The sequence below is a fragment of the Salvia hispanica genome, chromosome 2 (genome assembly GCF_029641045.1).
Source record: "Salvia hispanica isolate PSC_SH4W2 chromosome 2, Shi_PSC_v1, whole genome shotgun sequence".
Classification (NCBI taxonomy): domain Eukaryota; kingdom Viridiplantae; phylum Streptophyta; class Magnoliopsida; order Lamiales; family Lamiaceae; genus Salvia; species Salvia hispanica.
The window spans coordinates 57,522,268-57,547,741 of record NC_142693.1 but is presented as its reverse complement, the minus strand read 5'-3'; the positions used below and the strand labels follow the sequence as shown (position 1 = coordinate 57,547,741).

The 25,474-nt window shown below is 36.0% G+C and overlaps 1 protein-coding gene and 2 pseudogenes across 1 annotated transcript; all 3 read right to left on the bottom strand.

Annotated features, from left to right (window-relative positions):
- Positions 1-9,763: 9,763 nt before the first annotated feature.
- Positions 9,764-11,119, bottom strand: LOC125198159 (putative disease resistance protein At1g59620). Its single transcript, XM_048096587.2, has one exon. It carries the CDS (start codon positions 11,102-11,104, stop codon positions 9,764-9,766), a length of 1,341 nt encoding a protein of 446 aa, XP_047952544.2. The 5' UTR covers positions 11,105-11,119.
- Positions 11,120-14,905: 3,786 nt separating this feature from the next.
- LOC148932747 (putative disease resistance protein At1g59620) lies at positions 14,906-15,683 on the bottom strand (annotated as a pseudogene).
- A 6,328-nt stretch (positions 15,684-22,011) lies between these two features.
- Positions 22,012-22,710, bottom strand: LOC148932746 (secreted RxLR effector protein 161 pseudogene; annotated as a pseudogene).
- Between the last annotated feature and the right edge of the window lie 2,764 nt (positions 22,711-25,474).

Here is a 25,474-nt window from a genome sequence, read left to right as displayed (position 1 = left end):
CTTAGGCTATCTACTGAAAGGCGAGGTCTTGATAAATATTTGTTTCTTAATCAATGTAGGTTAGCATTGACCATACGGTATTGATTATGCATTACTTTGACTTATCAAATGGTGCGGGTTTTTCGTAACCCAATGATCCTGATATATTGGGTAGTGGTGATCAATATCTAGCTGTGCTAGGATTGCTATTATATTGAATTGTGCGCGAGGTGAGTCTCGTTTGATAATGTCCTCAAGAGGAGCGCGAAACAAGATTTTATTATTCGGAACCTAGCTAGTTGGAGTTTGATTACTCTATGAATAATAAATAAGCGTTTCATGCTAAGTCCACTCTTGGAATTAATAAGAAGTTAATTAATTAAGTCCATAGCAAACATTAATTAATTAATGGACATTTTTATCTTAAGCGCGGGAAATGAAAGTTAAACGAAAACCCGGATTACTTATAATTTCGGATTTGGATGGGGAGAGTTCATATCCAAAACCTTCCATAGATCCCTGTCTGGGCCCAAAAGGAACTTAATATAAATAGGAGAATAAAGGAGACAAAATTATCACAATTTTTATACTTAAAATTTCGAAAATTTCATCCCCTAGCTGAAGAGGAGTTCGAATTTTACTCCTATTCCCAAAAGGATTTCTCATGTCTTCTTTATTTAAGTCCTAGTATTCTGGTGAGATCAGCCCACGCTGATATCGGAGTACAGTTCAGGAATAAGAGAGAAGATTTGTGGTCTAGTATTCAAAGCGTCACGTGGAGAAGCTGCTAGCCATCTTCAATTCTTTGGAGAATTAATTAGGTATATTTCTACTCCGTAGAAAAGCATGTTTTAGGTTTCAATATTCTTAAAGCATGATTAATTCAAGTTATGAGCATGATACATGTGAGAATTAAGCAAATAGATTTTGTCTAAATAATCTGCTAAATAGATCTGATTTTTATGTTATTTATTTGTGCGATTAATAATTGTTAAATTATGTTAATCCATCGCAAACACCGCTTCCGCTGCCAGTTCCATCAAAAACCAACACTGAAACCAAACCTAATGTTTGAAGCTAAAAAAAGATCATTCATTGGTCACGATTTCTTGTAGTCCGCAACCATCTTCTCAGCATCTATTAGTCTCTTCTCTTTCACCTCCTCATAGTGTTTTGTCGTAATATTCATGACAATGTAAATAGTGTTGGTGGAATCCGAAAGAGCAGGGCCTTCACTCCCTTGTTTACTTTCACCATCACCGTTACATAAAAGAGTATTTCAATCTTAGACTATTTTAACATTGCATTTTTATCTACATTAATATGCAACTAACTAATGTAAATACTTAAGAATAAATGTTTACAAAAATGGAATATCCCGTGGCACAACATCATACACATGTATGCTAAAATGCCAAATAAGTAAGTATTGCGATCCAAATATATGCAAATAAAATGTATCAAATATGCAACCATTAATCAAAATACTGCAATATAGACTCAGATGCACTGCAATGAGCAATGTACTGCCAACAAATTACTATGTTTCAAATGTGCAATCCATATAACCAAATACTGCAATATAGACTCAGATGAACTACAATGAGTAAAACAATGTCAACAAATTAAACTACAATATGCAATCTATTTAACAAATATATCTATATAACAAAGTACTGCAATATAGACTCATATCCACTGCAATATGCAATTGCATTCATTACACTGCATTCACATATACAGTAATCTGCGATCTCCAATACTATCAACTGCAATCTCCAATACTATTAAATGCATTCACGTTTTATATCACTATCTCAGGCACAGATGCAAATCATGTTTGACAACCGTCAAATTCATAGCAGAAATCGCCAAAAAAATATGATCAACATAACAGAACCGAAATTGGACGAATGATATTTCAATACGAATAACATTAAAGGCTATAGTAGTTGCAAAATCCAGCAAAAATTGACAAAATTCGATTAACACAAAATACAGTTCATTCTCGAAACGAATTCCAATCAACACCAAACTACAGATGAGAAGAGAGTCCTATCAATAACAGATGGAGTCCGATCAACATACCTTGTCACCAAAAACCCTATGTGCGATGTAGAGACGAACTAAATTCGCTAATAATCAGCTAGCGGTCGCCGGTTAGCCCGATGCATAAACTAGCTACCAATCATACATTAATACAACCAATCAAAAACTAGCAACCACTGAAGCATAAAATTGACCCAAATTCCATATACTAGAAGCCTTGGATGTTTTTGGTCAGATACATTAATACAAACAAATCAGCAATTGAGCAAATCATCAAATCAGCAATTCAGTTCGAGTACAACAACACTTAATCCAATAGAAAAAAAATCACATCACAATACACATGAATGCAAGATAGGGTACAATCCACTACAAAATCCACAAATCAGTCAGGAAACTAGAACATAAAAGAAGAAGAATCAAGCACAAAATGCACAAATCAGATAGCAAACAAAAAGCATAGAGCAAGCAAGATAATTCGGATTCATCAATGTTTAGTTATACTAAACAGATTACATCACTCAGATTCAACAATAGTTTGAAAAACAAGCAATTGAGTCACGAAGCAGATTTGAGAAAGCAAACATAATCAGAAACCAATCAAAATCAGAATTGAGAAACACAAACCCTCCAATATTGTTATAAAACAATACAACATTATTTTATACGATGCACTGCAATATATAACATACAAAACTGCAAGATGTATCACAATACCAAATACAACAACATATGAGTTTTGATTCCAAATTCAATTGATATGATTACGATGAAGAAAATAAACAAAATCAATCGAATCAGATTAGAACATTATGAATACTAAACATAGAAACAAATCACACGATCAGAACATTCCCCCAATATTTTTTAAAAATAAATAAACACAACCGATTATGAGAAATATGCAGATTTCTTCTCTAATTAATCACATAGATCCAAAAATTCATTGAATGGATCATCACCTGAGTAGAATAATAAATCACATTAATAAGAATGAAACGGTAATTTCATTAAGTATGCAACTTTTCTCCAATCAAACGAAATAAAATTCATAGAATTTAACGGCACCTTAAGATATTGAGAAGCTTATTTCTGTGATTGCGTTTTTGATGGAATCAATAGCGGAGTTGGTGGAAATCAGCAACCGGAGTTGCTTCCAGTTCGCCGTCGAATTGAGGGTTAATCGCCGACTCACGATGTAGAGGCGCAGGCGAAGGCGACGGCGTAGGCGCAAGCGGCGTGAACTTGTGAATTTAGGGTTTCTCGTAGTGAATCGCGGTAGAGAGGGGGAGGGGGGGGGGAGAGAATGGAGAGAGAGAGAGAGAGGGAATGCGAAGAATACCGCTGTTTTTGGGGATATCCCCAATTTTGATTTGAAAATATTATGAATTGACAAAAATACCCACGACTGCAATTTCTAATAAACGAGACTGCAATTTGTATTATGTTAGTGAAATTTAATCATAGGCGTTGGATTTTCGGATCTAACGGTGTATATTGGTGTTATATTGTTACCCTAAACTATGGTGGCACCCTAATGCACCCCATGTTAGGGTGCCACCACCCCTTAAAATAACACCATACCACCATTCCTAGCCAATCATTTGTACACGTGGACGAATAATAAGCTTCCACGTGGCAAAAAAAAAATCTGAAAAAGACGGCCAGTAATTTGCTGGTCTTTATCCACCAATTTTTCTTATCCAGCAATATCCGACACACTATACAACAATCTATAGATTGTTGTGTAGTGTTTGTAATATTGCTGTGTAACGTTTATAATATTGCTATATAAGTGGTGTCACGGTGTCACTTTAAGAGGGGTTGTCATTTTAACACAAACCTAGGAATTAGGTTTCTGTTATTATTCGGTCACATTTTCATATTTTCTTCTTTTCAAATTTGAGTGTATATATAGCTTTGTGAATTTGTAGTTTAAAATCCCTTTCAACTTTGTGTTATATTGAAAGAGAAGGGAGGATTGAAGAGGAAAATCAACCAAAACGATCCAAAGATTAGAAGAAAATCCACAAACCTAAAAATATTTTTTCCTTCTCCTTTTTGCCTTCGCGATATTTTAGTAAGCCCCAAATCATTTCAATGCCAAATAAGTAACGATCTTAATAAATACTTGTTGTAAATCGACGACCTGGTTTGTTGCGAATCAAGAAGAAGAAATAAAGATTGAACAACTAGAAGAATACCTTTTCTTTTCCCCTTAGCTCTCGACTGTAAACTCAAGACACAAAATCAAAGTAGGGAAAGTAAAACCGTATTATTCATCATCCTTCTCAAGCTGAGAATTGAAGAGTATTTATGCAATACAAGAGAACGAGAAACTGATCTCAACAACCTTAACCTCTTAAGCTCCAACAGCTCTTAACAAAAACAAAGAAAATAAAACTAACTTAAACTAATTAGCTAATTCGATAACTCCAGCTGCTCCAGCTGGCTTGGACCCACCTTGAACCATGACTCTATTTAACAAATCTCCACCTGAGTTCATGGTTCAGGTTTGTTGCATACATTGATCAGACCTTTGCAGTGCTCGAACTTGTCTCTTCCAAGACACTTGGTCAACATATCAGCTGGGTTATGAAGAATATCAACCTTGACCACTTTTACTCTGCCCCTCTCAATTTCATCTATGATAAAATGCAAGCGAACATCAATATGCTTGCTCCGTTCATGAAAGAACTGATGTTGAGCCAAACATATAGCAGAACTACTATCACAGAACACAACCATAGTTCTTTGATTGATCCCAAAGTCAGAGATCACTCCTTGGATCCGGAAGCTTTCTTGCACAGCAGATGTGAGTGCCATGTATTCGGCTGCTGTTGTTGATAAAGCAACAACGCTTTGCAAGCTGGACTTCCAGCTTATGACAGAACCATACAAAGTGAACAAGAAACCAGACTGAGATTTTGTATTGTCCAGATTAGTAGCATAATCAGCATCACAATACCCAAAACAGCTTCTTCACACTCCTTATCACTTCCCTTAAACAAGATACCACAATTGCTGGAGTTTCTCAAATATCTGAGAATCCACTCGAGCGCATTCCAGTGCTCCTTACCCGGGTCAGACATGTATCTACTAGTGACTGAGATAGCATGGGCTAGGTCTGGCCTCGTACAAATCATGGTGTACATTATACTCCCAACAATGCTCGAGTAAGGAACTGACTCCATCTCCAATGCTTCCTACTCAGTTCTTGGAGCTTGCTCCTTTGACAGTTTAAAACTTTGTGAGAGAGGGGTAGCAGCTGCTTTAGCATTTGCCATATTGAATTTGTTCAAGACTTTCTCAATGTAATCTGACTGAGATAGCCACAATAGCTTCTTGCTCCTATCTCTCAAGATATTCATTCCCAGAATCTTTCTACACCCAAGTCTTTCATTTCAAAACTTCTCTGTAAATCAGCTTTGATCTTTTGTATCTCAACCAATGAAGGTCCAGCTGATAACATATCATCTACATAAAGCAAGAGGTAGGCCACTGGAGTATTCCCCTTCTTCTTAATATAGATGCAATCATCATACTCAGATCTGAGAAAACCATGTATAGTCATCTGTTCATTGAACATCTTATTCCACTGCCTTGGACTTTGTTTCAATCCATATAAACTCTTCTTTAGTAAGCAGATTTTGTTTTCCTCTCCTTCTTTTACATAGCCCTCAGGTTGGCCCATAAAAATAGTCTCCTCAAGATCCCCATTAAGGAATGCAGTTTTCACATCGAGCTGCTGCAATTCCCAGTTTCTATGATTTGCAACAGCAAGTAGAATCCTAATGGAAGTATGCTTTACAACTGGAGCAAATACTTCATTAAAATCAATCCCTTTCTCCTGTGTAAAGCCTCTAGCCACCAACCGGGCTTTGAACTTGACTCTATCCTTGTCTGTTGTTTCTATCTTTTTCTTGAAGATCCACTTACAACTTATGAGCTTCCTATCCTTAGATTCATGCTTCAGATTGCTTTTATCAACAAGAATCCAACTTTTATTCTTGAGCAAAGAGTCCATCTCCTCATTCATTGCCTCCATCCATCTTTCTCTATCTCTGCTCATCATAGCTTCTTTGTAGGACAAAGGATCTGCACACTCAAGATTTTCAGCTGCACATAATGCATAATAGACCACATCTGCTTCAGCATACCTAGCTGGACGCTTTATGTTTTCCCTCCTCACTCTATCTCTGGCAAGTTGGTAGTTGCTGAGACTATTATCAGAATGAATGTCTACTCCACCTTGATCAGAATGAGTATCTGCTCCACCTTGATCAGAATTGGGGTCTTCTTGTTGCTCACCATTCTATGAATCACTAATATCTCCAGATGATTCCAGATTCAGTTTCCCTAACTCCACCTCAAACATATCATAGGGAACTTTTTCTTTCTGTTTTTCTTTACTCAAGTAAGGCGTCTGATCTTCGATGAAAACCACGTCCCTACTTATCACAACCTTTTGATTACCAGGCTCGATGCACCATAGCCTGTAACCTTTTACCCCCCTCTGATATCCCAGCATCACACATTCATGTTCCCGGGGTTCAAGCTTACTCTTCCTGATATGAGCATATGCTGCACAGCCGAAAACCTTGAACTTTGAATAGTTACCATGAGTTCCATACCACCTATAATCTGGTGTTTCTGACTTCAAACTGGTAGAGGGACACTTATTGATGAGATGAGCAGCTGTATAGACATCTAACTCTTTCCAAGATTGTTCGGTTCATCCTTTCTACAACCCCATTTTGTTGGGGATTAGAAGGAACTGTTTTATGGAGCTTTATGCCTTTCTCCTTGCAAAACTCATCAAACTCTCTTGAAAGAAACTCCAATCCATTGTCTGTTCTCAGACATTTTACTCAAGTTCTACTTCTATGCACCAATTTTTGAACTTATCAAATGTTTCTGATTTTTCTTTCAGAATCTACACCCATAGTTTCCTTGAATAATCATCTATTATAGACAAATAGTACCTTCCCCCCACCAAAGTTGTTACTGGAGCTAGGGGTGGGTCGATACGATATATCGTATCGAAAACGTTGTATCGTGTATCGTATCAAAAATATCGATATGAAAGAATTTCATATCGTTATCATATCGAAAGTTTCGATATAAAAAAATTTCATATCGTTATCGTATCGATATATCGTACCGAAATTCGATATATCGTTAAATATCGATATATATCGAAAATTTCGATATATAATTTCGATATATATCGAAAATGTCGATATATCAAAAATTTTCGATATATATCGTATTTTCAATATAAAACGATATATCGCGATATAAGGAAATTCATATCGTTATCGTATCGAAAACTTACGATACGATATCGTATCGTATCGAAAATTACGATATATCGAAAATTCAATAATTTTTCGATATTTTTCAATACTATACGAGCGATATATCATTTTTTCGGTATTTTTCCCCAGCCCTAATTGGAGCTAGCCCCCATAAGTCACTATGGATATATTCCAAAGGAGAGGTAGAAGAGTGAATACCTGATGGAAATGGCTTCTTCTTTGCCTTGCTCAAGATGCACTGCTCACAGGAACCAAGGCCACTTGATGTATCTCCAGAGATAAGACCCTTCTTGGCTAATTCTTTCAGACTTCCTTCAGCCGAATGTCCTAGCCGCAAGTGCCACAACTTCAAATTCTCAGCAGCCACTGAATTTGAATCACCAATCACTACTTCACCTAGAAAATAGTACAAGATGTTTCTCCTTTCAGCCATCATAACTATTTGTTGACCTTTCTTGATTACCATTCTTCCCTCAAGAGAAGAAAATGAAAAACCCTTTACTTCCAGCAAGCCTAGTGAGATCAAATTCCTTTTGATTTCAGGACAGTATCTCACATCACTGTGCACTTTCACAGATCCATCTGCCATCTTGAACTTCACCATCCCAACTCCTTTAATATTGCAGATTTGGTTGTTTCCTAAGAGCATAGTTCCAGTGGCAGGATTTAATTCTTGGAACCAGTGCTTGTACAAGCACATATGGAAACTACATCCCGAATCCATTATCCAAGATCCACTTACTCCACCATCCATTACATTCATGATTTCTGGAAGTTTACTCCCTCAACACAATCTGCACTGTTCTGATTTTTGCCCTCAGATGCTTGCTTCCTTTTCCAAGCAAAACAATCCTTCTTGAGGTGTCCTGGTTTCTTGCACCAGTGACATGATCTCGTTTCCTTTGTTTCAGAACTTGAGGCCTTAGCATCATCAGATTTCTTCTTGAACTTAGGCTTCTTAAACTTCTTGATATGCAGGCTCTCAGTTGGAACTTCTTGTGGCTTTGATGATCCCTTCTGTAGCTCTTTGGCTCTTAATGCAGCCTTCACTTTAGATAAGGTGATGGTTTTCTCACTCCCATACACCATGGCATCACGAAGGTGATCAAAACTCTTCGGTAGAGCATTAAGAAGCAAAATGGCTTGATCTTCATCTCCTATTGTAACGTCAATATTTTCCAGATCATCAACCATTTTAGAAAACTCCTCCATCTGTTCACAAACGCCTTTATCTTCCCGGAACCTATAAGCGTACAACCTCTGCTTCATGCACAACCTATTCGCCAAAGATCGAGTCAAATAAAGACTCTCCAACTTGGCTATAACGCCTGCTGCAATGGTCTCTTTAGCCACTTCTCGAAAGACTTTGTCGCCTAAACACAGGATCACAACACTATGAGCCTTTGCTTGAATTTCTGCCAATCTCGCTGCAGCTTTCTCATCCAAATCGGCCTTCTTTTCTTCACCTTCCTTTTCCTTTTCGAGCGCATCAGACAACCCCTGCTGAATTAGCATTGCACGAATTTTCATTCGCCAAAGCCCAAAATCGTTCGAACCAGTGAATTTTTCAGCCTCTAATCTTGACGTAGCCATTCTTCAAACAGATGGCGTGCAGTAGCAGAAAAAGCCCCAAAACCAGAAGAAACAATTGCAATCGCCCAAGCTCACTTCTACGATTCCCACCGGACGGCGCCACTTGTTGCGAATCAAGAAGAAGAAATAAAGATTGAACAACTAGAAGAATACCCTTTCTTTTCCCCCTAGCTCTCAACCGTAAACTCACACAAAATCAAAGTAGGGAAAGTAAAACCGTATTATTCATCATCCTTCTCAAGTTGAGAATTGAAGAATATTTATGCAATACAAGAGAACGAGAAACTGCTCTCAACAACCCTAGCCTCTTAAGCTCCAACGGCTCTTTACAAAAACAAAGAAAATAAAACTAACTGAAACTAATCAGCTAATTCGATAACTCCAGCTGCTCCAGCTGGCTTGGACCCACCTTGAACCATGACTCTATTTAACATGGTTATTTCGCAATATATTGTTACTTCCAAGATTTTAATTTTATATTTTATATTTTTTGTTTTTTATTTTTAAACGTTAATTTCCATTATAAATGTTTATTTTGACTGATTATTTTTCACAAATATATTTCTTATGATTGTTTGTCTCTCTCGCACTAAGTTCAAATGATACTAGTATTTCTTTTTCTTCCATCACAGTTGATGCATTTCTTTTTGCAGAGATTATTAAGTGGAAATATTATAAAGTAAGAAAGAACAAATATAAGAAAATGTAGAGAATGTGTTAATTATTACTCTTATATATTAAAATAGAAATGACTCAATTACGATGGAACGTCCAAAATGTGAAAAATTTATTCAACTATGGTGGGACAGTGACAACAATGCTTATGGATTGATATTCACAAACCTTATTTTGGAGATTGATCGTGAATTCCTGATGTTTGTTGAAATGGTTTTGGTTGTCACCATCTTTAAGTCATCCAGATCCCGTATTGACCGAACCTCTTCCGGGAGGGTGTCCAGATTTGGACAATTGCGGATTTCTAATTTTTCAAGATATTCTACTGCACCTTTTCCAATTTGTAGATTCCTCAGGTTCCATAACTCTTCGATGCACAACACTTCAAGAGAGGAAAAATGTTTTTTCGGGATCCCCATGTGTTGACCTGTGTATGCGTTCCGCAATTTGAGGTACTCTAAGTGAGGTAGCTTCCCTAGTAGTGGCATGGGATCTTCATTAGCACAGCTATTAGCCAATGTCAAGGAAGACATGAAGATAGGGAAGCGTTTTGGCAACCTATCAAGGCGTCCATCCAATTTGAGTGTTTTGACATTGTGTAGAGTACCAAGGTCATCCAAACAAGGCATGTTTCTATAACGGTGCCCTCTTAAGATTAGGTGGTGAAGAGATTTCAAGTTGAACAATGACACAAAGAGCTTGCTTACATGTGCGTTTCCATCCAAATCTTGTACACCCAATTTCTTAAGCCTAGCCAACATTTGCAAGCCTGAGAGGTCAGATATTAGATTATCAAATGAGACTGAGGTTAAGGTATTCAGCTGCTGAAGCACATCTATCTTGAAAGGCTTCTTGCAAATGACATCAGACATGTAGAGGCGGACAAGGCTACCCATTTCCCATATGATATCCGGTACTTGCACCATAAAGTTTTGAGCAACATCAAGAACCTCAAGATTCTCCAAGCACCCCACTGATTTTGGGAGCTCTTTTATGTAATTATTTCTCAATCCCAAGTATCTTAGTTCCATCAAAATGCCGATCGTTTCAGGCAAAATATTCAACCCAAAATCTTCCAAGTCAAGTATCTTAAGTTTTTCAAAACCTTTCCAATAGGATGGACTAGCATTTAAATAACCACCACCATGGAAGAATAGAGAAACAATATTTTTATCTTGATTCGTTGAGTAGCTGAATTTGTTCTCTCTGCTATAAATGATCACACGGTGGCATGGATTTCTGTTGAGTCGAGTAATTCCAAGGATCTCAAAACCTATTCCCTCCTCTTCTTTTTTAATGGATAGTCTGTGTAGCACGGGATTCATGTGATACCGTGTGCCATTGTCGTTGACTTCATCAACAACAGATTCATCAACTAAACCATCTATGTACAATTCACTATCATACAGTCCTCCTGTTGTGTCCCAAATATGCGACAACTTATTTTCCCTCAAAGTTGTATTTTCCTTAAAGAAGGCCATATACATGAAACATGGCAGCAATTTGGGGTCCAATTTTTGATAATATGGTTCCAATAACTGCAATGTTGAACCAAAATCAACACACTCAAGAAGTTGTTCCCAATCACTCCAGTAGAGGCTTTCTTTTGAGCTAGCTGATTTGCAACCTCTTTAATAGCTAATGGCAGACCACCACATTTTCTCAACATTAGTTTTCCTTGGTATTCCAACTCTTTTGGGAATTTCTGCTCACTCCTCAATTTACTCCCACTGTTTATTGTTTTATAAAACAATTGCCAGCTCATATTAGAATCCAAAGGTTCCATCTTGTAAACATCATGGAGTTTGAATTTTACAAATCCATGCATCATGTGATTTGTGACAACCAATTTACATCCATCGGATTCTTACATGAGAACAAACACAAAAGGAAAAATGAGAAGGGAAATTTATATGTTACATGATGTGGCTATGCATAACTTTAAAGTAATACTACTAAGTAGCGTTTGTAATTTATTAAAAATCCGAATACTTTTTAATCTCTTTAGAAACTTTAAAATTTAATAAAAAAAATCATATTTTAAAAAAAAATTGTCAAATGAATAATGAAGTCCATTTAAATTATAGTCAACTCCAGGCTTTCTAAAAAAATGTAAACATCAACAAAATTTTTTAAAAAAAGAAATTAATTACTTGTGCGTGACAATCCAATACTAGAAAGTTGATAACTTGCTATAGAAAGGGAGCGAATGTGAAACTCTAAATATTGTATAAACTCAAAACTATGATTTGGACTATTGAAAAATGTCATCATATCACAAAAAAGCACGAACAGGAAAATGTCAACAGAATTTCAACGGTAGTCAATGATTGATGTTGTGTTGATATTGTGTTGATACTGTGTGTTGACATTCAAATCTTGAAATTTTATACTATGTTGATATTGTATTAAAACTGTGTTGAAGTTGTGAAGAAGAGTTTTGAGTTTGTACAATATATAAGTTTGCAATTTATCTCTACCCAGGAAGGGAAGGGACTACTTATTTATGGGAGAGAAGCGCGTGATGGTCAACAAGGGCAACTCTCAAATCTACTCTTCTCTCTCTCCTAATCTAGTATAGGAATCGGTGATGGTTGGATTGAGAAGAACTAAAGGGTAGAGAATTGAAGCAGTGGAGGGTGGATTTGATTCAAATGCAGAGCTACCTGCTTAGATAGGGGGGCAAACAATTTTTATATTTTGTAGAATTATTTTATGTTAAAATTGTAATTTTTTGAATATATTGTTATTTAATAAGTTAAAGTTCAGTATTAGAAATTTGTTCCCTATGACTTATTCTTTTCTATATCTTTGTTAGTATTTATCTTTATATTAAGATTAATATCAAGAAAATATAATAAAAATATGATATTGAGAGATTCACTAGTTTTATTTTGTCTTTATTTTAAAATAAACATAGTATATATTCTTAGTTCTTCAACATAAAATGCCCTAGTTCCGGTAATTGGATGTATATTGAAGCAATGGAGGATGATATAAAAATAGGTGAGGATGGAGTCGATTATGTTGAAGATGGATTTGAAACTAGGTGCGGATTAGTATTGAGAATTGAATTAGTAGACATATTTAATTTGGTCCTCTGAAAGGTTGAGGATATTAAAGTCGTTTCATGCCTAGTCCGATTTTTTTTTTAAATAAGAAAAACAATGTTATTTAGTGAATAGTGTGATTAGAGCATCCACAACGGTGAGAATTTTGGTGCTCGTCCGTGTGTGTCACTGGACAGAGTTCGTCCGTCCGTGCCAGCGGCACGGCGCTGTTCTTAGCTAAGAGCACGTCCGTGCCGCTGAGCAGCCCTACGTAGCACGCTCAAATTCGTTTTTTTATTTATTTATTTTAAAAAAATTCGAAATTTATTTAAAAAAATGTTTTTAAATAAAAAAATATGTTTCCACTTTCCAAAAAATTATATCCGTTTTCTACCCACTTTTAATTTATTTTTCAAATTTTTTCCCCCAAAATTCACATTTTCATTTATAAATACCTCCACTTCAACACAAAAAAAACACATTCTCATCTATTCTATTATCATTCATCTACATTCTCTCATCTTTTTTCCTCGTACTCTCTCATCTAAATTCCCACCACACTACACAATGTCCGGCTTCGGCGATCACCCTTCCGGCAATCGCGGTTGAAATCACGATTGGTTCGACTCTGAGGCCGGATATAGTCCGAAAACCCAATTTACGGCCCCTCCTCAAACCCAAGGTTCGCAAGCTCCAGGTGGCTACCGTCCTTACCCGTTGCACGACCTAAACGCCCTCGGGTTCGGGTGGGCACCCGAATCCGGATCGGGAGGGAGCAGCAGCTCTACTCCTACTCCTACTTCTGTTCCTACTCCTCCTGTTCGTGGCACCCGCACCCCGTACACTCCGGGTGAGATGATGACGATGTTAAAGCCTACTTGGCAGTCTCCGAAGATCCGGACGTCGGCACGAACCAAACCGGGGATACGTATTGATGGCGCATCACTCGCCTCTACAATGAAACCGGGCCGGCGGGAACCATCTATCGCAATGATAGTATGGTTCGCAATTGCATCTACAGATGCAACGAGGCAATCGGGAAGTTCCAGGGGATTTACCTCCAAGAAGAGCGGTCGGCGGGGAGCGGCACGAACGAGCTCGACATCATCACTGCCGCCTTGGCGGCATACCAACGGGAGGAGTTCATACCGTTCAAGTACCTCGATTGTTGGCAGGAGGGGCGCCAACATCCGAAGTATAGGGGCGGCATAGCAGCATCCTCCTCCAGCTCCTCCAGCAAACGGTCCAGGTCGGTTGCCCTATCCGACAGCGCCTCCGATGATGTGGCTACCCAGCTTGCCGGAGCTAACTTGGGTAGCCCCGACGCTGGCCCGAGCAGTTCCCGCCCGCAAGGAAGGAAGAAGGCGGCGGCCAACCGCCCCCGCCGTCGCGCCTCGACTCCATCCGCCCCCGCCCCCGCCGCCCCCGTTCCCTTTGTGCCTCCTACACCCCCGAACAACACGTTGTGGGCCATCTTGAGTCAACTCTATATGAACGATACGTCTCGGATGACTCCGGATCAACTTGCAACACATGAGCAAATGATCCGGGGTCTCAAGAGGCAATTGGGGATAGAGGACTAGTCTTCCACGTGTGTAATTTTTAATTTGTAGGATTTTAATTATGTATTTTTTATTTTCTAGGATTTTAATTGTGTGTTTTTATTTTTTAGCATTTTAATTATGTAATTTTTATTTTTTAGGATTTTAATTATGTAATTTTTATTTTTAATGTATTTTTATAATATAGAAATGTTTTTAATAATTGGAGTATTTAAATTGAATAATAGAATGGTGGGACCCTTGAGCTTGTCCTTAGCTAAGAGCACGGATGTGGGTGTTGTGCTCTTAGCTAAGGACAAGGAGTAAAAGTGGGTCCGGGCCCACCTCCGTGCTCTTAGCTAAGAGCACGAATGGGGATGCTCTTAACTAAACTTTGAGAAAATTAATACTCCCTCCGTCCCAAGAAAGATGACCCATTTTTTGGGTGGCACGGGATTTTATGCAACTTTATTTTGTGTGTTAAATGGAGAGAGTAAAGTAAGAGAGAGGGGATAAAGTAGAGATAAAGAGGTTTCCATTTTAAGTAATGGGTCATCTTGATTGGGACAAACCAAAAAGAAAAGTGGATCATCTTTAATGGGACGGAGGAAGTATTTATTTTGCAATTTGCTTCATTTAGAATTAGCACAATATTCATTTAATATATGTTGAAATCTAAGTTACCATCATAATAAGATTATACATACCTTGTTTTGGAAGAGCTTTCCAAAGAGGTCTCAAGTGTATTTGTTTGGGCAGGTAGTCGAGAACTATCAAACATGACAGTCCTTGCAGGTGCTGGCGAAGCATAAATAGAAGACTTTGGTCGTCCATTTCCCCAGTAATGAAGATGTATGAAGAGTTTCACCATCTACTACTACTTGCACTTGTAGAAGTAGTTTGATAATTATCTCTTTAATAGTTAAGACATTAGAAACACATACCCAAGCACGATACTTGAATCGCTCGATGACGCCTGGGTGGTTGTATATCTCTCTAGCCAGGGTCGTCTTTCCAATGCCAGACATGCCTTTGATAACAACCCATGAACGATATTCTATTTTATGAAAAATCATTGTGCGGAGCACCATTTCTACGTCTCTATCCAAGCCTACCACCACATGATCTTCATCAACATTTTCTGAGTTGGATTTTGTCTTCGGCCCATCAACTCCCAGTTTAAGCATCCGCATTTTGATCTCTCCCATCCAACTTATGATTAAATCCTTTGTATAATCGCTGCCCGTTATGTAGTGGTCGAGGGCATCGTGAGCCACGTGGACCAGATCAGACGTCAAAAGGTTGAGTCTTCTTCCCTCACCAAATTTCTTATTTCTAACTACATCCACAATCTCTCTCAGCTCTTTAATTGCCCTTTCCGTTTCTTCAATTTCATATGGGTAGACATTGTCTGTTCTTTCCTCTTGATATTTGTTGAGCTTTTGTATCAATAATAAAATGACTGCTTCTGCCATATTTCTGCTTGCGTAATCAGCAAACTGTACTCGTAGCTAAAAAATTAACAATGACCTATTGAACATCACAATCACGTGAATTTTAAAACTATTCAAATCTACGAATAAAGAGATAAAACTATTGCTTTGAAATTTTCCTATCGGCGTATGTGATTTGATCAGATGATTGTGATATCATTCAAACTCAAAGCAAAAACAAGACTATAACATTTGACATATATATAGGTTACGTGGCCAAAATTTTGATGATGAAGTTGGCGTTTATTTCATGATCGATACCCATAATTCTGTCACTTTAGACTAGCTAGAGAGAACAAATTAATTTTTATCAATCAATTTGTATGGCTATAAATTTCCCAAAAAACCATGTATCCAGTCACTTTGCATCCTGCTTTTAACATTTCTTTCATTTAAAACATAATTATTTAGACAGCAAAACCCAATTAAATTGATAAATGATCCCCTTCTAAACAATAGGTCTTCGGATGTGCTTTGTGTAAGATGTAATTCCATAAAAAATAACACAAGTATTTCTAAGAAAAAAGTTGTTACAATGAAAACTAAAAATGGTATAGACTATCGACCTCTTTAGTTCCAATCAAATAAAAATTTAAAGATGATCATAACTAATATTTTTTAAAAATCATGAAAGATAAAGTACTATATTTTAAAGGATTCTTTAGTTTATGTGTCAGTCATAATTATATTGCAAAAAAATCTCACTACCAAATCAAAGTTTCATGAGTGGGTTTTAGTGCTGGTGTAGAAATAACATATGCACGCTGGATTTAATTTGAAGTTAAAATTGATATTGATTCATCTTTATTCCAACAATGAAATCAAGATAATAAAATAAAAATACAATTTTATCAGATAATTTGTCATAATTTTAAAATAGAACCTTCCTCCATATTGAGTAATTTCCGTTTCAATATATACTAGGAGTAACAATGAACGCATTTTCTATTATTCCTATATATTTTATTCTTCCGTGTAATACTTTATTGCATATCCGGTAATACTTTATCTCTTATACTTTATTACATATCCGCTTAACATAACAAAAAAAAAATTAATCTTCGTAAGAGAGAGGGAGAGAGCGCCATAAGAAAATATATTTATGAAAAATAATCAATCAAAATAAACCTTTATAACAAAAATTAACTTTTAAAGAAATTAAATACGAAAGAGGGAGAGAGCGCCATAAGAAAATATATTTATGAAAAATAATCAATCAAAATAAACATTTATAACAAAAATGAACTTTTAAAGAAATTAAATACCATAATATGTTCACTCAATAATCGATTATTAAATTGTACTATAAAGTTAAAATTGAAATCTTGGATGTAGCCATATATTTCGAAAGAACCAGATCGTCGATTCACCAAAGTATTTATCAAGATCGTAATTTATTTACGCTTCGAAATGACTCGGGGCTATGGCAAAAAGGAGAAGGAAAATATACCTTTAAATTTTTGAATTTTCTTCTTATTTTTGGATCGTCTTGGTTGACTTTCCGGTTCAATCCTTCCTTATCTTTCAAGATAACACGAAGTTAAAAAGGAATTTCAAACTACATACTGACAGAGCTAATATAGTCAAATTCAAAAAGTAGAAAATATGAAAAAATAACAGAAGATTAACTTAATCATAGGAACATGAATTAAATTTAATTAACAGGAAAATAGTACTACCTTTTTTCGCAGTATATATTGTTGCTTATCTTGGGTCGTATGATGATGAAATTAGCTTTCATTTAATGAGTTTGTTCAGCTTTGAGATCTGTGCGCTCCTTTCTATAGCCCTCTGTTTTATTCACAATATTCTAAATCTGTTTAATTTTCAAGATGGGGCAGTATTGATAATAATGTTGTACTCCACTTACTAATATACTACCTCCGTCCCCCAAAATTTGCTACACTTTGACCCGACACGGGTTTTAAAAAATGTAATGAAAAGTGAGTTGAAAAAGTTGGTAGGATGTGGGTCCTACTTTTAAAGTATTAGTTTTATAATAAAATGTGAGTAGGAATGAGTTGGTGGAATATGGGGTCCACTACCAAAAATGGTAAAAGTGAAGTGTATCAAATTTTCAGGGACGGACCGAAATGGTAATATGTATCAAATTTTCAGGGAGGTATTACAATTAAGATAACTTAAAGTTAAAGTTAAAGTTAAAGTATTAATAAATAGTTAAAAAGAGAATAATAGAGAAGAGAGTTGTATCAATATTATTCTCTTTTTTGTAATTTTTTCCTTACTTTAATTTTTTTTTTTTTTTTAAATACGTGCCAAAAACAGTCAATCACTTGAGATGAAACTAAGAAAGTATAAGGACATACTTTCTTAGTTCCATCTGAATCACTTGAGATGGAACTAAGAAAGTATGTCCTTATATGCAATCTGTCATTAAAGTTCCGTGATTGAATAGAAGAATTGGAAGATGTGATGTCGAGATTTGTCAAGAAATTTTATTAGAAAATTTGTTATCTTGTTATCAAACAAATGTTTGTTCGTTATATACTTCCTCTGTCCCAAGATGTCCCAAGATAAGTGACAACAAAATTTTTGGCACGGAATTTAAAGAAATGAGATTTTGTTAGTAAAGTGAAAAGTGAATAAAGTAAGAGGGTTAATAAAGTAGAAAGAAAAAGTAAGAGAGAGGCTATCAAAAAAAGGAAATGAGTTACTTATCTTGAGACGTCCCAAAAAAAAATATGTGTCACTTCTGTTTGGACGGAGGGAGTATTAGCTATCAAATATGACCTCTAACGTTCATAACAAAAAAAGGCCAATTGCAGTTGCAGCTCACTGATTCTAACAACCTTTTTGATTCTAAATAAACAATTCTAACAACTTCATCATTTCATAACTACTCAACAAATTGCTTATCTCTCATAATTTTTTCTTAGTATATTTGTTTTCGAATCGTCGTCCCTTATATGGCCAAATCAATAGAAATATAAGGGTTTATATAACCAAACAATTAAATGAAGGCCAAATTCATCATCATTTATATGCTGAAGTGTGAGGCTACCGAGGATTGAACCTGCAGAGATAAGCAGCAATACTGCGAAATTAACAAATTTAATTCATATTACTATCAATTTATTATCAGATAGTTGATTTTGAAAATCAATTGCTCCATACAATTTTATTCGAGTAGATGTACAACTAGGAAGTAGTATTCTGTTATTATTTTATCATATTTTTAAATTTTTTCTTTTCGAATTCGATTGTATATATAGCTTTCTGAATTTGTAGTTTGAAATCCCTTTTAACTTTGTGCTATCTTGAAAGATAAGGGAGGATTGAATTGGAAAGTCAACCAATACGATCCAAAGTTAGGAAATCCACAAAACTAAAGGTATTTTTTCCTTTGGCAACATTTTAATAAGCCCCAAATCATTTCAACGCTCAAATAAATTACGATCTTCATAAATACTACTACATGTTAGTGAATTTACCGACCTGGTTATTTTGCAATAGAAATGTGATCAAATGTAAACTCATATATTGTAAAAACTCCAAACTATAATATTGACCGTTAGAAAATATCAACAGATGATAAAATAGTAGCAACAGAAAATGTTAACACAGTGTCAAGACAAATGCAAACTCATATATTATAAAATCTTCAAACTATGATCTGGGCTGTTAGATGACAAAATATATAGTAGCAACAGAAAATAGATGTTGTGTTGATATTGCGTTGACACTATGTTGAAATTTTCTATTGTTACTATTTTGTCATCTGTTAATATTTTGTAACGGTCCAAATCATAGTTCGGAATTTGCATCCTTTACTTAGACTTCCATGATTACTTCCATGATTTTAATTTTAACTTTATATTATGGTATTTAATTTCTCTAAACGGTAATTTTTGTTAGAAATGTTTATTTTGACTGATTATTTTTTACAAATACTCCATATTTCTTATGGCTATTTGTCTCTCTTTTACCAAATTTAAATGACACTAATGTTTCTTTCTTTCCATCATAGTTGATGTATTTTCTCTGCACGAGATTATGAAAAACTATTTATTACTATATTAAGTACAAATATTATAAAATAAGAGAGAACAAAGTATTACAAGAGAGAATAAAATAAGAAAATATAGATATCGTGTTAATTATTACTCCTATTATATATTGAAATGGAAATAACTTAATTAAGGCGGAACGTCCCAAAATGTGGAAAAATTATTCAACTATACTGAGACGGAGGAAGTACTTTTTTCTAATTTTAAAACTATTTACTACAAGTTATCTGATCAAATTATTTTTTTATTTAATTATCTTGATTTCAGCGGAGGAATAAAGACGAATGATTTGATCTAGTATTGTTGAGTATCAATTTTACCTTCAAATTAAATCAAGCGTGCATATGTTATTTCTTCATGAGCACTAAACTAGGTGCAAAAACTAGGTATCATGATATAAAAGCCAACTTCGCCAACAAAATTTTGGCCACGAAGCCTTTACGCATGGCAAGTTTTATAGAAAGATATCTCAATCAAAAATAGTAGTTTCATCTCCTTATATTTGAATCGTTTTAAAATTCACGTGATTATGATGTTCAATCAAAAAATCAGTGTTTCTTTACTAATAATAACGTACCGAATTTATATTTAGGTTATTGTTAGTATTTTTTAGCGACGAGTGTGTTGTTTGCCAATTAAGCAAGCAGAAACATGGCAGAAGCAGTCATTTTATCGTTGATGCAAAAGCTCAACAAATATCAAGAGGAAAGAACAGATACGGTCTACCAGTATGAAATTGATGTAATGGAAATGGAAATTAAAGTGATGAGAGAGATTGTGGATATAGTTAGAGAGAAGAAATTTGGAGAGGAAAGTGTTGGTAATTCTTGTATTCATCTAATGAGCGCAGCGGAAATCGCATACAAGAATAACAGATCTAGATTCATAATCATATTGCAAGTTGAGCATGTAAAACACAACGGAACTAAATCTTACTTGTTGTGTTGTTTTCTTCTGCGATTGAATCTTGCAAGTTGAATCCACTACTATCGAAGTCCACGTGCAATCCAATCCGATGCAGGAACTATCCCGGTACAATTGCTCCGTAGAAGAATGCTAGGAATTCTCTCTACAAAGCTTTAAGTATTTTCTCTCTAATGTTACGCTATTTCTGATGCCCCACAATGGAGAATAAATAACCATTATATAGATGAAGAGTCACTAGGGTTTCATGATTGTTGGGCTTATGGACTATTATAATTATAGCCCAACTATAATTACTTAATCCATATTAATCTAATTCTAGCCCATTTTCTTTCAATCTCCCACTTGGACTAGCATTAGATATAATACGCAGTTCCAACTTTGTACCCTTGAGCGGATCAAAATACACTTATAGTGTGACCCTTTAGGCCCTCATTATCGACGACGATCTAATCGAAGTCTGCACAAAACTCCTAGACTGCGTTGGCAGCGTAGCTCGATATATGAAGGACGTTTACGTGAATTCGGTAAACAAGCCTTTACATAAAGTTTATAGTAATATCCTTTCATTCACGAACCACCCGATTGAGCCTAAGATTTGCTATGTGTCATCCAAATAGCTCAATCACTTTATCTCATCTTTATTAAATGACCCATTCGATCATATTCAATTACTTTAATCGAATATATCTTTGCATTGACCAATGACTTAATGGTCAAGTAATATAGAGAATTTGAGTGTTCTCTCGAAATTCTAATCGAGGAATGAATCTCATTCTTGGCTCAACTACCATTTTCATTTATCTTATGATATACCCAACACAGGTCCGTGTCTCAATCCTCCTTTGGGAGGCAAAGCGTTGGACAAGATCAAAGCACACCACTCAACAAACAAAATGTGTAATGACCTCAGATCTAAGGACTATTACATACTTTATGCACTAATAAATTGTAGACACTTAACAAAACAGTTTAATAGTAGGGTATACCAATACTCTCCAAAGTATACCATGGGTCCATCACGAATATCTGATATCTCATAGTTGTGAGAACAACTACATTCTCGAAGAATGTGATGTAAACCCCATGCTAACCTATAACATATCATCAATATCCCATTTTGATGATCATTGGTTAGGGCTATTTTAGAATTATACTATATCTTTAATGTCTCACACCATTAACGACAGTTATAATTCAAGGGAACAAATATTTACAATAAAGACAAACATTTAAAACGATTATTCCAATAAGTGCACAATACCCATAGAAAATTAAATTTTCATAGAATGTGATCAAGTAATATTGTCTCAACACAAAATGTTTCTAAGACATATAAAACTTTAACTCCCACTGATTCAAAGCCATCTACCAACATGCTTAACACCTAAGCTCTCAAAGTGCTTGTTGTGTTTTGCTATACATAACGGTTTAGTGAAAGGATCAACTAAATTATCATCAGTGGGTACTCTTTCTAATTTTATGTCGCCTCTTTCAATTATTTCTCTGATCAGATGATATCTTCTAGGAACATGCTTGTTCCTGTTCGTAGCTCTAGGTTCTTTTGCTTGCGCAACAGCACCAGTATTGTCACAGTACAAAGGTATTGCACTACTGGCACTCGGAACGACACCCAGTTCCTTAACGAACTCTAACAAAGCAACAGCTTCTTTGGCAGCTTCAGATGCAGCAATATACTCGGCTTCGGTGGTGGAATCGGCAGTTGTACCTTGTTTGGAACTATTCCAACTCACTGCTCCACTATTGAGGATAAAAACATATCCAGACTGAGACTTATAGTCGTCATGGTCTGTTTGGAAACTAGCATCAGTATACCCAGTAACTGATAACTCTGGTTGTCCACCATAGACTAAGAAATATTCTTTAGTCCTTCTAAGGTACTTAAGAATAGTCTTAACAGTTTTCCAATGTTCCTCACCAGGATTTTGCTGAAATCTGCCTGTCATGCTAAGCGCATAGGCCACATCTGGCCTAGTAGATACCATGGCATACATAATAGATCCTATAGCCGAAGCATATGGGATCCTCTTCATGTTTTCTCTTTCTTTGTCATTAGAAGGACAATCCTTCTTTGACAATACAATGCCATGTCCCATAGGAAGAAAACCTTTCTTAGAATTCTCCATTGAGAAGCGCCTTAACAACTTGTCTATGTAAGTGGATTGTGATAATCCCAACATCCTATTTGGTCTATCTCGATAGATCTTAATTCCAAGGATATAGGAAGCATCACCCAGATCCTTCATCATAAAGGATCTAGACAACCACTCTTTCACGGATTGCATCATGGAATGATCGCTTCCCATAATCAAGATGTCATCAACATATATGATAAGGTATACGACGTTTCCATTTTCACGTTTACTATAAACACATGGATCCTCTTTGCTTCTGACAAAACCAAACGATTTGATTGTTCTGTCAAAACAAATATTCCAACTCCTAGAAGCTTGCTTAAGTTCATAAATGGACTTCTTTAGCTTGCACACTGCATTTGGCCTTTCTTTCGATACAAAACCTTCAGGTTGTGTCATATAGACATCGCCTTCTAATTTTCCATTGAGAAATGCGGTTTTGACATCTATTTGCCAAATATCAAAATCGTAGTATGCAGCAATTGCAAGTAATATCCTAATGGACTTTATCTTAGCAACTGGCGAAAAGGTTTCATCATAGTCAATGCCTTCGCGCTGACTATAACCCTTTGCCACTAACCTAGCCTTGTAGGTTTGTACTTTGCCATCTGCATCTCTCTTCTTTTTGAAGATCCATTTGCAGTCTATAGGGTAAACCCCATCTGGCAAGTCAACTAGTTCCCAGACTAAGTTGAAGTACATCGAGTCCATTTCAGATATCAAGGCTTCAAGCCACTTCTCTCGATCGGTGTCTGACACCGCCTCGGTATAGGTTTTAGGCTCATCTTCATCTAAATCAACTTCATCATCTTGGTTCTCAACCATCAGATTCAGTCTCTCAGGTGGACGACGAGTCCTTCTAGGCCTATTGAGTTGGTTTTGCTCTGGTTCAGGCTGTTCATTCTGTATGTGAGAAGATTCAGGAATATCCCTATGATCTTCTTGAGGTGGAGGTGATGCAACTATTGCATCATCTTGTCTTTGATGCATCTCATTGTCTTGAGGAGGTTCTTCGAGAGTCCCTCTAAGGTCTCCTCTAATAGTAATTTCCCCTCCCAATAGATCATCAAAAACTCCCACTGAGTTATTGTTCAAACCATTTGACAATACCTCATCCTCAATGTTATCTTGTGGTTCTTGAATTTCTTCAAGATCTACAATGTTGTGACATTGTTCCTTTAGGACATAATTGTCTTCAAGAAACGTCACATTCCTAGAGATTATCACCTTGTGATCTCCAGGGTAGTAGAATTCATATCCTCTAGTTTGTTTAGGGTATCCCACAAAGTAACACTTCTCACTTTTAGATTCCAACTTATCAGTCATTTGTTTCTTAACAAAAGCTGGACAACCCCAGGTCCGCATATAGTTAAGACAAGGCTTTTTGCCATACCATAACTTATATGGTGTTTTCTCAACTGATTTAGATGGAACTCTATTCAGAATGTAAATAACAGTCAATAAAGCATGACCCCAGAGAAATAAAGGGAGACTAGCTAAACTCATCATGGATCGAACCATATCTAATAATGTTCGATTTCTCCTTTCAAATACTCCATTCATTTGTGGTGTACCAGGAGGTGTCCAGTCTGACTGAATTCCATGTGATTTCAAGTAATCAAGAAATTCTCGGCTCAAGCATTCCCCTCCTCGATCTGATAGAAGACTTTTGATACTTTTCCTAAGTTGTTTCTCAACTTCACACTTAAACTCTTTAAATTTCTCAAAGGCCTCAGATTTGAGTTTCATAAGATACACATATTCATACCTTGTCAAATCATCAGTGAAAGTAATGAAGTACGAATAACCACCTTTTGCTTGAGTTGGAAACGGTCCACACACATCTGTGTGGATCAACTCTAGCACATCATCAGCACGCACCCCTTTCCCAGAAAGTGGTTTATTAGTCATCTTTCCTTTGAGACAGAATTCACAAGCACCATATGATTCAAAATCAAATGAATTTAGATAGTCTAACTTTCTCAATCTCGCTATCCTTTTCTCATTGATATGACCAAGTCTACAATGCCAAAGATAAGTAGCATTATCCGTATTACATAGCTTAAGTCTTTTATTTTGCACATTGAGAATATTCCGTTTGCATTCAAGCATATATAATCCATTCTCTAACGAGGCATTTCCATAAAACAATCCATTCTTAGAAAACGAGCATCTGCTGTTTGCAAAATAGAAGGAAAAACCCTCGATGTCCAACATCGGAATGGAAATAATATTCTTTGAAATAACTGGAACAAAATAACAATTATGTAAATCTAGTCTATGTCCTGAGGGAAGATCTAATCTATAAGTTCCCACGCGTTCGGCAGCAACTCTTGCTCCATTTCCAACACGTAGGTCTACTTCCCCAGGCCTCACTTTCCTGTTGTCTATTAGACCTTCCACATTATTACAAATGTGTGAACCACAAGCGGTATCCAATACCCAGGATTGTGAGTTATTCATAGACATATTTATCTCAATGACAAACATAGCTGAGCTCCCACTCATTGCACCTTGTGCCTTGAGTTTTGGGCAGTCTCTCTGCCACTCCGTGAAATTTGACCTAGTCAATTTGTTTGTTTCCATCATACACTCATAAGATAAGTTTGACATATTATCTGAACAGAAAATAAAATGAAAAGCAAATTAGAAAAGCATACAAATA